The following is a 17,127-nucleotide window of genomic DNA, read 5'->3' as shown; positions in this document are numbered from 1 at the left end:
TATGAGTGTACACTCGTCATTCTATATTGGTTAGGAGTTATTGCTATAGTGAACTATGTTCTTCTTAGAAGGCAGTTAAAAATGTTAATATTTTATTATACTGTATCTAAAAATGTAGAATCTTTTAATCTATGAAGCTCTTAGGATATACTTTTGGAAAGAAAAGGTGATTATGTATTCCTAAAAGAATATCTGGGTTCTTTGGGATATATATTGGTTTGATAAAATCTGGCAACTCTGTCTCTGAATTTGCTTTGAACCAAATCAAAAGCAAGACTGGATACTATTTGGGTTTAATTCACTGTTAAAAATTGAATCTTAATGTAGAAATTGAAGAAAAGAAGTTTTCTTCTTTCCATTTTTTTCAGAAATATTCATTTAGGACTAGATATAATTCAGGTAGGTGAGGTTTTTACAGTTATTTTAAAAGCTCCCCCCCTCCTGGTACACTGTCTTTGAGGGATGCTTAATGATTTTTTTTTCTCCTTCTGGGAGCATGCTTTTTCCTTTCAGTTTTTTTTTTTTTTAAATAAGGTCTCTGAGATATTCAGTTTTAAGCTGCATACTGAAGCAGGGCACACTGTTCTCTTTCACTTGGGCACTCATTCTCAATCTTTTTTTTAAGTCTGAAAGTTCGCCTCTTACAAAACATAACAGGGAAAACAGTCATTCAAATTCTTACCAATTTGTGTATAGACTGGTGATGGTTGGCTCCCCATGGCTATCTAAATGTTGGGTTTGCTGAAGAAGGACGTTATTAAACACTCTTGTGATGTCAATCTGTACATAATTTTCTATTGACTGGAGCACTGTCATATAAGCTCTGACACTCGTTAACAATTCTGAAGGTTTTGCAATTTCTTGTGTTGCCTGATTATACATTGTCATCCCAACAATTGACCTTTGTAAAAATGAAAGAAGTTATTAGCACATTAGTGTCATGCAGATAATCTAAATAATCTAAATGAAGAGTTTTCAAAAAAAGCAAAACCTGACTTTAAACTACTATAACACAGTTATTCATATCATCTGAACAATCTGATGTTTGCCTGCTTTTCCGGTACCAATAAAGGATTGGTACTCAGCTCAGGGTTGAAATGAGGGGTTCTTGATGCTCTCTGAGCTTATTGTTTTCTTGCAGAGGTTTCATTATCCAAACTAGTAACATCATCAGTGCTAGTAAGAAGCGGGCTTTGCTCTCAGTTTATATTTATAAGTTTATAGAATACAAACTGAGAGCAAACCACACTCCTTACTAGCACTGATGATGTTACCTAGTTTGGGTAATGAAACGTCTGCAAGAAAACAACCAAACTTCACGGGTTTCTAATGACGCCGATTGCTTCGCCCACGATTGGCATTAAAATGTTTAACAGGCTAGAAGCTTCCATACAGAGATGTTGAAGTATGATTTAACTGAACTGGTGGGATTAATCAAAAGCAACAGCTTCTCATGTTTGTAAAAATGATGGAGGTGCCTATTGCAAAATGTCAACTGACTTAGGATCTTTCTAAGATTCAATGATTCTTACTTGTTTTGATATTGAGAACAGGCATTTCCCACTATGTAAACTTAAGGTATTTGTCATGAATATCTGATTGCTATGATCATAACCTTGATAATACTATAATCCCTATAAAGCGACAAAAGGCAAAGCACAATATAATTGCATGACTGAAAATAAGCAGTTGCGCAACTATAAAGTTGACCAGTACCTAATGCAGGGTTTTCAAACTGGCGGCTTCATGTTATCGTCACATGACATATCATGACTCTCCCCCCCCTTTGCTAAACTGGGGGTGGGCGTGGCTATTGCCTGATGCATCCAGCCCCCAGGTTTGACACCCCTGACCTAATGGAACAGACACTTGGAAGATTCCAAAGAAGTATTGTTCATGACAGCCAAAGGCAAAGATTTAAAAGATGTTAATCGGACTTACTTGGTAAAACGAATTTCCAAGTGGGATGTTAAATACTCCCTTGGGGTAAAGGTGTGTTCCCATACGATCATGTTTGGAACATAATTGATAGAAAAGCAGAGTTCAGAAAGTGCTGTGTGCAATTTGTCCAGGCTTGAGTAGGTGAAAAACAAAGAATATGCAAGTCACATAAGAAAAGATAAAACTACATAATCTAATATATGCTATTTGAATGCAATTGTATAATTCTTTGAGAGTGGTTAAGGCATCAGACTAGAAACAGAGAAACTATGAGCGCCAGTCTTGCCTTAGGCATAGAATCAGCTGAGTGATCTTCAACCAGTCATTTTCTCTCAGCCTTAGGAAAGAGGCAATGGCAAAGTACTTCTAAAAAAGCTTTGCCAAGAAAACTGCAGGGACTTGGCAAGGCAGTCTCAAAGAATCGGACTTAACTGAATGGAAGGGGGGAAAAAGTATATTAAGAAGAGTAGCACAGGGATAAAAAGAGATACAATTCTTTTGTCCTATCTTGTGTTAAATGGAAAGGAGAAGGTTAAAATACAGAAACAGGTGTTTGTTGTGCAGATCCAGTATTGGTTAGAGTAGCTCTCCAACATATGTGACTTCACCACAAGTAAATTTGAGTATCCTTGGCAAATATTCTGCACTCCAATTTGCCTTGCATGGCTCCAACATCAGTGGAGTTGAGAAGAACAGTGTTATGATTGTTCTTCTCAAAAGAGGTGGAGGGAGATCAACCACATGGACTGATCTTGTCCTTTCTCAGCCATCATTTGATGAAAGTAGAAGTCGCTACTGCATCCATGGGTAAAATTTAATCCTGACATAGAAGACGTGGCAGACCACCATATTGTTGCTTGCGTCTCATCAGGATATGAGGACATGAAGCACACTGATACCTACCCAGACTGTAGAATGCTATTACTATTTCCTTGATCTGTACTGTATGCCAGGAGCCTCCAACCCATTAAGCTCATTAGGAACCAGGCAGTGGAAGTGGTGGATGCGTATGCGCTAACATGTGTGAAGCTGCATTTTTGAAAGTGGCATGCAGGCATGCACACAAAACCATCGCCTCTTCCCTGCTGGCATCGGTCTGCTGAATTGGAAAGGTTGGAGGCCGCTGCTGTATGCCAATGAAGATTTTTAAACAGGATTCTCATTGATAAGATCCAAGAGGTGACAAACTAAATTTGGAACATACTGTTAAGTTTAACTGGGTAGGAAGCATGCAGACCAATTAGTGCTCTGTAGTAGTAATTGAGGTAAAATATGAGAAACGTTTCCTTTGTTGATTCAGAGAGAACATTTGATAAAGTGAATAGAACTGAATTCCGGAATATTTTCTGCAAATATGCAACTGAAAATCTGATAATTAATGTAGTAACACTAGTATATGACAGAAGAACATGCAAGAGAATGGAATGTTTAGCAAATGATTCAACACAAAATCGGGGAGAAAGACAAAGATGTGAAATGTTCCCTGGTTTTTTAATATATTTGTGAAAGTGTTTATGATGATGTTATAGATTATGTTTGTTGGCATTATGAATGTCCACATGCTTTTGTAAAACACAATAGAGTCTTGAACAATGCAGAGAACGGCAGGTAGATATATGGTGTAAATTAAAGCATGGGCCTGAAAATTAAACTATCAAATTAAGTTATTAAACACCAAGGTGAATGATAAATAATTATAGACTGAATACTGTACATGAGTGCAAAAAAAAAAAAAAAAAAAAAAGGCAATGCTGTGATGGTTTGGTCATATATAAAAGGACAGTGCCTGATTCAAGAGAAGATGGATAGGCTAATCTTACTTCTCCTCTAAGAAAGGTGCGGTTGATGGCGTTGATTATATTCTCAAAAAGGAAGGAGTGAATAGGGAATGAAATCATGTATGACATGGTAGAAACAAGGATGGTTTCAAGGATAGAAAGCTATGGGAAGGTATAGTGAATGGTACAATTGCAAAATATATTTAGCTATATTTCCTCTCCTTCCTTTTATCTTGTGCTTTTAAGTAGTTTCTTTTAACTATTCCTCCCTCCTTTTTGCCTTTTGCACAGCACTACTTAGCCTGAAAGGGAACAGCACAATATTTATGTATGTATATAAAAGACAGAAGAAAATTTAAGACAAATATCTACTTAAATATAAATGATCTCAAAATTACTCACTTGGTCACTACCAGCCTATTTTTTCTCATGCTTTCTACTCCTGGTTTTTCTCTTTCTGGTTCTCCTTTCTTACCCGTCTGTTTCTTTGACTTTTTGTTCACTGCTTGGCTAATAGTTTTGGCACAATGTTTTGGCAGTAACTTAAAAAAGGAGAGGAAAAAAAAATTCAAAAACCAGTTACAATCTACAAAAAAAAAAAAAAAAAAAACCATCCCTAATTTCATTTGGAATACTGCACTTCATACCTGCACTACCATTTTGCCTTTGAAGGTTTGAGTAAGACTGTCCATTTCCAGGATTTTACCCACTTGCAATGTAGTAATGACAACATTTAGGATTGAAAAACGATTTTATTCTAATTTCTATCTATTCCAATTATGAAAGGCTATGCTGGTTTCTGATGGAAATAAAGACTGGATTATTATGAAAAAGACTTTATTTGGAATTTAAATATTATATTATGTAACAATATCTAAATTGTTAGGATTGTCTGCTCATCTATCCATCCAATTTTATGTCTCCCACACCATAGCCATGTTGACTTTGAGCGGCTAACAAGGGTTAAAATGTTACAATACGGAACATGGTAAACTCAAATATCATATAGTAAAACACATTAAACCAGAGACTAGGCACGCATCCTTTATTATTCCAGGAGGTTTATCAACTGGCTCACATCAGAACTAAGGCTTCAGGGTCTTCTTAAAACTTGCCAGGAGTAGGGCCAATTTAGTATTGGGGATGTCTGTTGTTCCATAGGGTAGGTGCTTTAACAGAGAATATGCACCCCATGGACCCTGGGAGGTAGTTCTGTTTAATTAACTGGACCTGAAGCATGCCAACCCTTTCAGATCTTGTAGGATGAGCAGTTAATTGGAGATAGATGATCTCACAAATATTCAAGTTTTTTTTCTTACTTTATATATTTTTCATTTTATGTAGGTGACATTTCACATAGAATGGAGGGGAAAAAACAGGTTTGTGCCCAAAGGGCTTTTCAATGTGAGTGGGGGACAAGGTAAACTATGGAAGACAAGGGTTTCAGGCAGGGATAAACAAAGAATGTGTAATTATTGCATAGTACCGAGTTTCATTTAGTTACAGTACAAAATAACGAGAATTAATTCTCACCTGGTCACTTAGGGTACATTGCTCTGTACAAATATCTGTGATAAGATTCCGGGCCTGTTTAGCCATTTCATCCAAAAACATGTTACACAAGGAGAGACTGCGATCACCAATGTGGTGTCTCTATCAAGATAGATAAATCAATTCTCAATTTATTCCTACTCTTTTAAAATTAGGAGATCATTAATACTCATTGAAAATAGCTTTTAAAATTGATTTGAATTAACACCACGGCAAATAGGTATTATTCTTTATAGTTTAGTCACTATATTAAAGTATTTGGTTATATACATTGAGCAACAGGATATAAATCTAACGCATAAACAAATATATTGAGTACACATGGCTAGACCTCCCTTCAAAAGTATTAACATTAAAGAGATGACCTGCATTCTTACTATACCTAGCTAACCTCTTTCCACCCCAGATATATGTGAACCAATATGAATAATTTTATACCACCCATTTTTAAAAATCCTTAACTTAGAAGGAATGAAACTAATCAGCTAAGAATTATCTGTCTTTTCTGAAATCTTGCTGAGTTGGGGGACGATACAGAAATGCATTCCTTACTTTCTGACATATTATCTCTAAACCAATTTTGCCCCTTTTCTTCAACATTGCCACAAGCAGACTAAGTCAGGCTGGTCTGATAGGAACCATGATTTTCTACCTGAACCAGTCTTTGTATCATGTATCAACTTATGTCCCATGTATTTTAAGTTTCTGCTGTCCAAAGGGTCACTTATGGAGATGGAAGGTGTAAATGTTTTAACAAACTAGTTGGCACATGTGAACACTGATTTAAAATGTAATGTATTTATCTATATGTGTGTATGAGTGAATTCATAACCAGCCCTCTCTGTTTTTTATTTGTCAAGAATGGAGGAATTTCTAATACAACAGACAAAATTCTGAACTGTGTTCAAACAGATTCATTGTGGCTAATGAAGCAGACACCCTAATCTAGTCTTGCCTTTATATACATAAAAACAGTATGATCCTCCAGCTTCTCTCTCTACTTATGCAAGGGATACTTTAAGTCACAGTATTACCTCTTCTGGGCACAGTTCATGGGTACAGCTCATAAAGTGAGTGCAAAGCAGCGGAAATGCAATTGAGTATCTGGACTGAGAGGGCAATTCCAAGCACTGCTGAAACATCTTCTCAAAAGCACGACTGTAAAAACTGTTCAGAATCATGAATCATTTTCATTTTACTTGGAGAAAGTGTTTTATATCAATAAACAGTATAAAACATGCTACTAAGTGCATACATTTAACATACCAGAAATTGTATCCTATATTCTATTTATACAATAGCTGAAACCATCTAAAGACTGAAACACGATATGACTTATTCTAATACAATAGAATTATTCTAATAAAATTAGAGGAATAAATATATTTAGAGCAATAATAAATTACAACAGAATCAATCTCCAGTTCAAATGTTTCTGAAATAAATAAGTCATCATGGTCCTCTTGAAAGAAAAAAAAGAGCAGAACAATCTTTTAAAAATTCACCCCAGTATCAACTGCAGAAGAATGTTTCTGAGTGGATTTTGATTATAAAACATAAAAGCAAAATAATGAAAAAGGGTATACCTGTGTCCCATTGCCTGTTTGGTATAGAGGTTAAGGCACCAGTCTAGAAATGGGGACATTTGAGTTTTATTCCTGGCTTAGGCACAAAGTCAGCTGGGAGACCTTAGGCCTGTCACTATCACTCAGCCCTTTTTACACATCCACTTTTTAAAAATGCTGCCAAGAAAACTGAAAAGGGCAGTGTCCAAGAGTCAAAACTGATTGGATGGCACAATTTCCCCCCCTTTGTTGTTGCATTCCACCACCAACTGCCAAACAGATAAATGGCATGGCTGGCAGCAATGACCCAACTCCTATCGCTAGCCACCTTGTCTTTGGCAACATCTCCCTTATGGTCTCCACACAAGATATATTTCTTCCCACCTCAGGTATGCTACTGTCAACAAGTATATAAGCAATAGCATGGCAGAGAGGCCAGTTTAATCAACTAGATTAAACTGATACAACTTTAATAAAACCAGTAGCTGTATTCCCACTCTTTTGTTGTTATCAAAGGACTAAAATCCAGATTAAAATGGTTTCTTTCCAATCTCTGAATAGAAGTAGCTCATAATATGTACTAATACGTGCATTCTTTAACCTCTATTCAAACATCTATTCTATTGAATTAAGTGGGTCCTACACAAGAATAAACTGCAATTTCGTAGCAAGAATGCAATGTAATCGTGTTAACAGCAGACATTTTACAGTATTTTATAATTTGTACATTTTCTTTAGAGTTGGACAAATATTAAAAGTTCAGAACTAAATTAAATGACGTACCAAAATATAGAAAGATCTGATGTTTCAACCAACATTTCAACCAAAGAGTCTACCATTTTTGTGTGGAAAATTATTGTATTCATCATCTTTCCAAGTTCTCTGTGGTCAGCAAGACTAAGTGACGCTTTGGACACACTAGTATAAGCCTGTAAATGTAAAACAACACAAGGAAAATAAACAAAAGAGGGATCCCAGGTTAAGACCTCTGAGAGAATCTGTCACCATTTATATGGAAGTATTTATGTAATAAAATGGAATGAAAAATAAAACAAAATATGCTTTTGTTATATTTTGCTTAACTTGGGACAGGTCACTTTTTATCAATCTCCATTTGGAAAATGTCAAAATGCTCCTTAACAACTTTTTGTGCATAAACAATCTATTTTTACAATGGTAATTACAAATAAGTAAATTGATAAGAGTCATTTGAGAACCTAGGAAGACTATTTTCCCAGTTACTTTTATTTATCAGCTCAATCCAGAATTATGGAAACTACTTATTTTCCTTACAAAAAAGCATTTATTGCTTCAATATTTTTATAAAGTGGGATGAAAGCCAAATCAGATCAAAATAGTAATATGCCAATTAGCAATGAAATAAATGTTACTTGAAACTGTATGTTAAAAAATTCTAAGTTTGTTTACAGCCAAAAACCTAAGTCCAAATGCAGAATTAATTTTTTAAGCATATTCTCCTGTAGTATTTGAAAAAAAAATTCCAACATTAGATAAAAAGACTGGTATGTTCTTCCAACTCTTGTTCTTTGAACAATTGAGGAAAACCAGACTTTACACATTATCTCAAAAGCAACTTACAAGGAAAACTGATTTGGGTTTAACAACGGGATCTTTCTACAAGGATACACTTGGGGTACGTGCAATAAATTAATCAAGAACAAGCCACAAAACCTTCTCTAAACTGATTTGGCTATACAATTGTTATTACAGATCTCTATTTGTAACACTTTATTTCACATTTCTTCAAATAATCTAGTGTTACCCCGTCCTTTTGCTTTAAACAAGGGCCACGTCTAAATGACTAATAATGTTTATTTTATGAAATGGCTTGTTCTCCAGATTAAGATGACTATGCATTTTAGATCTTCTAGAAAATATAATGCCAAAATTATATAAAGTCTAGCACACAGACTTATATACCGCTCCATAGGGCTTTACAGCCCTCTCTAAGCAGTTTACAGAGTCAGCATATTGCCCCCAACAATCTGGGTCCTCATTTTACCGACCTCGGAAGGATTGAAGGCTGAGTCAACCTTGAGCAGCTCAGAATTGAACTCCTGCAGTATTGTTCTAACCACTGTGCCACCACGGCTCACATATTCAATACTCCAAAGACTGACCCGGTGATTTGTATATGGTTAGAGAAGTGACACTAGCTTGTCACGTTACGTGAACATAAATGAATGGTTCATATACTTATGCAAATGCTTCTTCTGCCCAGATACGGCTAGCACAAGCAATCACAAATTGGAAGCAGTTCTGTCAATTGACCAGTCTCTACAAGGCCTTGCCAGAATAGCTTGTATTTTTACTGAAACTCTCTTACAGAGAATCAATGTTTGATTTAATAGCATCCTACTTCCTGACACCAAAGCAGTTTTTTAAAAAAATCTAATTTGAACATGGCTCTTAAAGCCCAATACAGGATATTGGACTACCATGAACTCTTTTCAGCACGTCCAATAAGAATCAATGAAATCATATAGGGAAGTTATGCCAGCACAAATCAGTGTAATGCCATGTAACAGCAATAAATGTAGGAAGACTACCACAGCAAACCAATTCATGTCAAAGATTAATCAAAGAACTTTTTGTCTTAAAGCCATGAATTATTGCAATATAAAACATATCCTATGCTTATGAGATGGGAGATGATTAATTAATCATGGACACATTGATTTGTTTCGCCCACCATAAAAGACACAGAACGAAATGTCCATTAAAATCTGGGCATATTTCACATTTAAACCAAGATATAATTGGTTGAATCAGATCAATGTTGTGTATTTTTATTATATACATATATATTTAATTGCAGATTTTGGAATATACTTAAACATTTACAACTGAAAATCAATAAAATCTTTGAGAAACTATCCTTCCTATCACCAGGCAGAGGCCATGTAAGCAATCTTAGGCTTTTATATTCTGCTCTCTAACTATATGAATGGATAGTATGTTTTATCCTCACATTATGTGTATTATATGAAACAATAAAGTAGGCAACTTCTAAAAACATCTCTATTTAGGAATTATCAATTCTATTGGAAAAATTCTACATCTAGGCCTGTTAATTTTAATTTGGATATTATTTTATTCCAAATAACCAAACACAGCTGGTCATATGCAAATTATTCCATTTACCATCCATGCATGAGAAGATATCACAAACATACTTTTTTGCTAGCAGGGCAGGATGGTAGCTTTAATCATTTAAGTTCTATTATTATTATTTAATAAATTAACATGCTCAGGAAATATAGATCGGAAAATAAGAAATCAAATACTTAAAAATTATTGGCTTGACTGAAAATGATTAGACTCTAGAGCAGAAAAAAACACAAAACATTGCATTTAAGTACAATAAGATAATTCTTACCTGTAATCTAAACCAATCAAGCCTCATTCCTCTGAAGTCAAATACCTCTCCATCTTCAACTGCAGCAAAGAAGGAAATGAAAAATTAACTCTGTAACACACTATTAATGCACAATGAAGATAATTCCTCAATTCTTGTATTTAATATCAGAATTTTGCTGATTAATTTTAGTCCTATACAAAACTCTCTACACTCGCTAAATGGACATCAGTTTATATAACTAACTGAAATTTAAATTGAAAAAATCTAAGTTTCAATTTAAGCTTTTAGAAACTCCAGATGATTCTTATCAGACAACTGTCCTGAAACACTGCTGGTCAAAATGTTCAGGGAGACAAGTTATATTTGTAGTTTTCTATAGAGAGTTCTTAGTTCCTGAAAATACTTTGCAAGGAATCTTCTGAAGTTAAAGTCTGTGTCAATTTTACCTGCATTGGACATCGCACAAACACTTGATAGTAAATAAAACAGATCAAGCAAAGGCAAAGATAATGCCACATTAGCTTTGAAGATTAGGGTTATCTAGAACTAAGTGAGTTTATATTTGAAAATAAAAGACTGACAGCTCAGTTTGTGACAGTGGGCAGTTGCTTTCAAAAACACATGCAGGAAAAAAAGAATGTCGAAGACATTTATTATTCAAAATTGTTCAAAGAGACTTATTCACTTGGTTAAAACAGCTGCATGAAACATATACCTCTCTCTATGTTTGTATGTATAATGTTGTTCAGAATGATAAAAGGTAGGAACCAGCAATTTCATGCAAGAACACTTTCACTGAATGAATGAATAATAAATAAATAAGATATACTAAAGGTTCAAACACCACAATATCATTTGTATATATTAAGATCCTGAAAGATGTGGATATCTGACAAGATTTCTATTCTTCTCCCATTCCATGGTGTAAGGGAGTAGATTTTAATGAGAAATAAAGATTATGGAACTCACCTAAACATATCCTTTTAAATCTCTCTCTCTCTCTTACACACACACACACACACACACACACACACACACTTACCTTGTTTCACACTCAAGGAGGTCATAGTGTTTACAAAAGAGGACATAATGATGGATTCATCTTCAGGGCACACTGAAAGATTCTAAATATTCAAGTGTATAAAGGGAACAAGTTACAGCATTGGTTAATTCTGTAATTTTATTTATTTATTTTTATTAGTCCAATTTATATGCCGCCCTTCTCCATAGACTCAGGGCGGCTTACAATGCATTATAGCAATAGCCTGCATACTTTTATGTATATACCTGCTTATTAGGGCTTTCAGCCCCCCTAAGCGGTGTTGTTCTATACAAAGCTGGCTTATTGCCCCCACAATCCGGGTCCTCAATCAATCACTAACTGCAAGTTATCACAAAAGGGAATTCTTTATATATACACACAAACACTCTCTCACACACATTCTTTCTCTCTATATTATTTATTTAAAAAGTGCTTGGAAACCTACGTAAGTGTGGCTTTAACAAGTGCCTACAATTTTTTAAAAGCAACGGTTTCTTTTCCTAGGATTGTTTAGTTGCCTGTTGCTTTAAACTGATGTAAGAAGTTTGTTGTTCACTTTCTCACAAAATCCAAGCACGGAATCTAAAGTGCCAATACACACACACATATTAGGAAGTTTTTCTTCTTCATTATTTGCATCCCTTGCCAGCTATATATGTAGATAAATTTTAAGTGGTACTGAGTATATAAAGTCTGATGCATGCAATCTATGTGTAAAAGAATTAGGGTGAGTAATAAGGAGAGTACATAATTTTATAGACAGTATTAAAAAAATAAAATCAACCAGTAATATTTAATCTGAAAACTCCTCTTATTATTCTTTCATGGCTATCAGGCTAAAATAATTTAATTACAAACAAAAATGAACTATATATTTTTAACATTCCCCATCCTGATATCTATATATTGTAATATAAAGAGGTTATTGATGAAAGCAGGAAAACTAGAGATTTTAATTAAACATAGTTGAGAGCTTTTAAAAGTCAAAGCTGGGATCCAGGGATAGCCAACCTAATAATTACTATCAAATATTTTAAACAACTTGTCTTAACCATGCTAGGTAGAGCTCAAATTAGAGGTGGGTTGCTCCTGGTTCGCAAGAACCGGTAGTAAAATTTTTTAGTAGTTCAGAGAACCGGTAATAAGATTGGCTGGCCATGCCCCCGAACCGGTTCCTGGCCCGGTCGCCACTTGCTTAACCCGCCCACTGTCATTGCCCGCATGCAGCCCCGGGACTCCGCCTTTTGCCAGCCAAGAGCTCTGCCGCCAGTCGCTCCCATGCACCCTTCTGCCTGCCTGATCACCGCTACCATTGAGGAAAGGCGCCGAAGTTGCGCTGCCTGGGATCCACGCCGCAGAGAGAAGCCAGGTATGGCTAGGGGGGACACTGCCCGGAGCTGAGCTTGAGGCTGGCAGGAGGAGAAATGTTGCCTCTTAGCCGGCTCAAACTGTCTGCTGCCGAAGCCTGCCACCATCTCCTCTCCCCTGCCAGCTGCTCCTGTGCGAGAACCACTGCCGCCAAGGGCGATGGGGCGGTGGTGGCAAGGATGGGCCGTCCGGGGCTTCCTTGTCTCCCTGCCCGAGCAGACTTTTGGCATAGCCCCAGGTCTCTGGAGGGAGGGAGGGAGGCCCTGGCCTGCTGCTCTGCCACCGCCACCCCTTTGCCCCCAGAAAGAGTGGTTCTCATGCTGCCGCTTCTCCGGCAGCACCAGGAGCAACTGCCAGGTCAGAGGGCGGGGCAGGCTGTGGTGGCAGGCTGTTCTTGCCAGGTAACAGACAGGCTACTCCTGGAGCAGCCAGGAGAAGGAGAAGCTGCCAGCGGGGAGGCGAGCTGCCCCAGGAGGACTGGAGGAGAGCGCAGCTTCTCACTCATGGAGATCTACCGGTTGGGAAGTAGGCGTGGTAAGAAATGTGTGAACCAGGAAGCGGTTATGCTCCCTGGCCAGAGAGGGTTGCACAAACCTTTGCTGGAGTGAACGTGCAACCCTCTCCGGCCAGGGAGCATAACCGCTTCCTGGCTCACGCATTGTGCCAGACAAATGACTGGTTTTTATATCTCTATTATATAATTACAACCTGCTTATCTGCAGAACTATCTCTTTTTTTGGAAGCTAATCAAACATGGAGAAAAGGCCTTCTAAAAACACCACTAATGGCCAAGTTCACTTATAAAGTACTTTTAAAGAGTTGGAAGCTTCTTCAGTTCCATGAAACATATTGCCTCTGTTTAGATGCGCAGTCACGATGGATTCTTTCCCCAGATTTTTATTAATTAACACAAATGTTCTTTTTCAACATATTTTTAACTTTTTGCCTATAGTTTGTTGTTCAATTTCTATTACCCATCTTGACAACCCAGCTAAGATAATAAATCAAATAAAAAATAATAATCAAAGTTTACTAAACTACACTAACAAAAGAGGGGAGAGAGGCACAAGCTTTTTATTTTTACTGTTTTCACTTCTGCTGTGATGTCCTCACATATCTTTTCCTTATTACAAGAACCTTCAACTTTATTATATGCATTTATGATTTTAAAATATAAACACACTCATAACTATTTTCCCTTCTGAACATCTTAATGAATCTTTGGTGAAGGACAAACATTAAGCCCCATCTAGTGGACATTGAAAAAAGGTGATTTATTGTAAGAAATTTTGTCTTTTTAGACAAAATACGGAGACCTTAAAAATCTTTTTGTCACTAGTGTATCTTTTTATGATGACTAATAGGAAACATAGGCTCTTACACTGACTTGGAATTTCAAAAAATAAACAAAGCAGTATTCAATCCAACTCTTGTAAATTTTGTCAGATTTCATGGCAAAATCTTCACCACTCACCTGTACAAGTTCATTTAAAACAACTGCATCAAAACCTGATAGATATTGAACATAATATCTTTGCATCACTGGGCCATATTTTCGTACGTGTGCTCTAAGCTCTTCCATGTAGAAAATCAGTTCTGCTATGTGCCTGAAGGAACAGAATAAAACAGGCGGTTGACAAGTGGAAAAAACAATAAATTTGAGTGGGTGGGAAAAGACCAACAAGCTCAGATGACTTTGCTTTTTCGCTATTAACTTAATATTTTTTTCACTGATGAATTGTAAAGAGAAGAGAATTAAACAGGGTATCTCATGAAAAAATTACATGAAAGTCTCTTTTCATATAAAATGTAGGAGCTGAGGAGGCAGAGCTGGGATGGCAGAGTTAAATGCATCATCAATTTAGAGCCCTTGTGTTGTCCAGCCCTCCTTCAATTCTGTTGATCTTTAGCACCAATTTAGTGTTGACTGTTAGTTGACTAGGTTCTTGAGTATACATTTCACTAGTTCATTTATGCTGCCATCTTATAAATGGTCTTGATTTTTTGCCCCTGACAGCAAACGCTTTATTACTGAAAAAGCTGTATGTTTGTCCCTAAATAATTAAGAAGAAAAATATTAAAAAGTACAATTCGAAAGAAGTGGAGAGCGGACAAACGGAAGGGATGAATCATCTGGCATCATCACTTGTCTTCCAGCTGAATGGGAAAGGAAGATGTAAGGGAGCTAAGGAAAGGGAGGGCCACCAGTGATGCGATGGTCTCTTGAGATGGAGGCCTTTTCCTGTGGCCTTTGGAGACCCCGTCTAGGATTTATTTCCTGCCAGTTTCAGATATAAAACATGTGAAAACTGTATAATAAACTTCAAAAAGTAAAAGGCCCCACCCACAAACAAATGTGTGGATTTGTGATGTGGTTCCACCCATTTGGAACCATTCAAGTCTCTTAAAATGCTGCTCTTGACAACTAAGAGGTTGCCCATTTCTATTATAGAGAAAAGACAGAAGGGAAAGGTTAAAATGTTCCTACTTTAACAGGCCAACTGAGATGGATGTCTAAAACAAAACCTCTATGATAAATAAGGCATTTACTGAACTACTGGCAATTGATTAAAAATGATACCATACATCCAAGAGCACAGGGAATATTCCCATACAAGGAGTCTTCCCTTTTGAGAGAAGCAATTCTGCTGGAAAATATCATGCCATTAGTGGATAGGTCCATAAGGTCCCATCAGCCTAGCCTAAGGGACAATTTCCACAGTATTTTAGTTAAGAATTCAATGACTGGCTTATCCATGGATGGGCTTATTTGTGCGCACGCACACATTAACTTTATGTATAATGTGTTCAGTGAAGTTTTTGTTTGTTGCTGACTCATCAAATATCACAACAGAACAAACTGGTTTTGAGATCTACTGTAGTTTAAAGATTGGCTAACAACACAATAATCATGTATGTGAATTAATTAGCATAAATATTTTAAATCTCTTTAGGATATTGAGAACATTTTTGAGAGCTTTTGGGTTGAGAGATATTGGAACATTCTTCACACTGACTCACCCAGTGTGCATTAGTACAGTATGCACAGAATTTATATTTATACTATTTATTTATCTTATTTAGATCTCATCTTTATTATTTTTAAGACATTAAATTAATTAACATTATTAATTGATTATTAATTATTATTAATTGTCAGCAGACGTTTCACCATCACTGCAATAATACAGTAAAGATCTGCTGATGGGAACATGTTTCAGATTTCACTTTAGCTATCTACGTGGTGATAGCGGAGAAAACAACAGCAACAAAAAACCCCTATTAAATACCTTTATTAATATGACATTTTCTGTTAGGGCCCCATTACTTTCTGGTCTGTTCATTTTCTATAGACAAATTAATGCTTTTGGGGAAACAAATTAAAGCCCCTGTCCAGTTTCACTTAATTAATACAATGTTATTTTCAATTTGCATTTTATCTCTTATTTTTCAACTTTCTAAACATTGCTAGTAGTTAGTATTTTAAATTCAAGAAACATTTGTATTGTAATCAAGCTTTTATACAGTGCAGTAATGCAGTTCTCGATGTAATACTGGTATGGCACATATTCAAATCACCATGTCATATAAACCCTACTTTATAAACCTTGATATACAACTTTCAATCAACATGCACAACCATGTTTTGATATAATTTCATTTTTACAAGGACCCCTCAGGAGCTATGTTACAGAGAACATTTATTTAATCTATCAAGAGATAAAAGCCATCTAGGGATCACAGTGTACAAGTAACACCCAGTATCAAAAAACAAACATATCGTAAACTGCAAGAAATATGGCCCCACACAGTTATTCCAGCTATTGCCTTACTTATCTATGAAATCATCCGTGCTTTTCTTAGGCATGTTATCAGCATGTCGAAGCAGCCAAATAATTTCATCACGAGCAAAGGATAGTGCCATAAATACAAATAGGGCCTGAAAAGAAAGAGACACATTTATTAATCCAATTCATTTCTAAAGTAGGTATGCATATCAATATCCAGAATTATGAAGCCACAGAATTAGTAATTCTGAAGAAAAACATTTCTTTTCCTCTAGCATTATCTATTTACCTTGGGACCTAAGAGTCCTGGCTGATCTGACAGGACAGTAGCTAGCTCTTTTAGTGCAGACCGTAAAAACTTGCGCCGTTCTCTGTGCATTGAACCCCTGTTTGAAAAATGCAAACTTTATGATTAACATTACTAATATATTGCATTTCAGAAATAAATCTCAAGTTCTATGGGAATCTCTGGTCTCATATAATTCCGCAGTCTATTATTTTTATGTTAAAGCCTGTTATTTATAAACACTATTCCTAATGTTTTTTATACAGTTTTACACAATTCAACCTAGAATTGTTTAACATCTATTTTGTAATTCTGCTCTTAAAGCGTTTAAACAAAAATATACAAATTCAACAAACTATGGAAGATAACAGAGAGTGAGCTGCATGATAGAAAATATACACTGGGATTCGACAATCCAGCTGAGAA

At 36.0% G+C, this 17,127-nt stretch overlaps 1 protein-coding gene across 1 annotated transcript in view; it reads right to left on the bottom strand.

Moving 5' to 3' along the window:
* NCKAP1 (NCK associated protein 1) overlaps window positions 1–17,127 on the bottom strand; it is a 76,270-nt gene that overhangs the window by 11,664 nt on the left and 47,479 nt on the right. Inside the window, exons 11-21 of the mRNA XM_070956867.1 lie at window positions 16,705–16,801; window positions 16,461–16,567; window positions 14,102–14,234; window positions 11,260–11,341; window positions 10,236–10,294; window positions 7,619–7,764; window positions 6,305–6,437; window positions 5,253–5,372; window positions 4,122–4,261; window positions 1,942–2,073; window positions 683–901 (exon numbers count right to left, since the gene is read on the bottom strand). Coding sequence (XP_070812968.1) covers window positions 683–901; window positions 1,942–2,073; window positions 4,122–4,261; window positions 5,253–5,372; window positions 6,305–6,437; window positions 7,619–7,764; window positions 10,236–10,294; window positions 11,260–11,341; window positions 14,102–14,234; window positions 16,461–16,567; window positions 16,705–16,801 — 1,368 coding nt within the window. The remainder of the gene's footprint in view (window positions 1–682; window positions 902–1,941; window positions 2,074–4,121; window positions 4,262–5,252; window positions 5,373–6,304; window positions 6,438–7,618; window positions 7,765–10,235; window positions 10,295–11,259; window positions 11,342–14,101; window positions 14,235–16,460; window positions 16,568–16,704; window positions 16,802–17,127) is intronic.

Source organism: Pituophis catenifer, unplaced genomic scaffold, assembly GCF_029215685.1.
Source record: "Pituophis catenifer annectens isolate HBS135680 unplaced genomic scaffold, rPitCat1.0.hap2 SCAF_1, whole genome shotgun sequence".
Lineage (NCBI taxonomy): Eukaryota > Metazoa > Chordata > Lepidosauria > Squamata > Colubridae > Pituophis > Pituophis catenifer.
The sequence above is the reverse complement of the archived record's forward strand: the minus strand, read 5'-3'. Positions and strand labels throughout refer to the sequence as shown.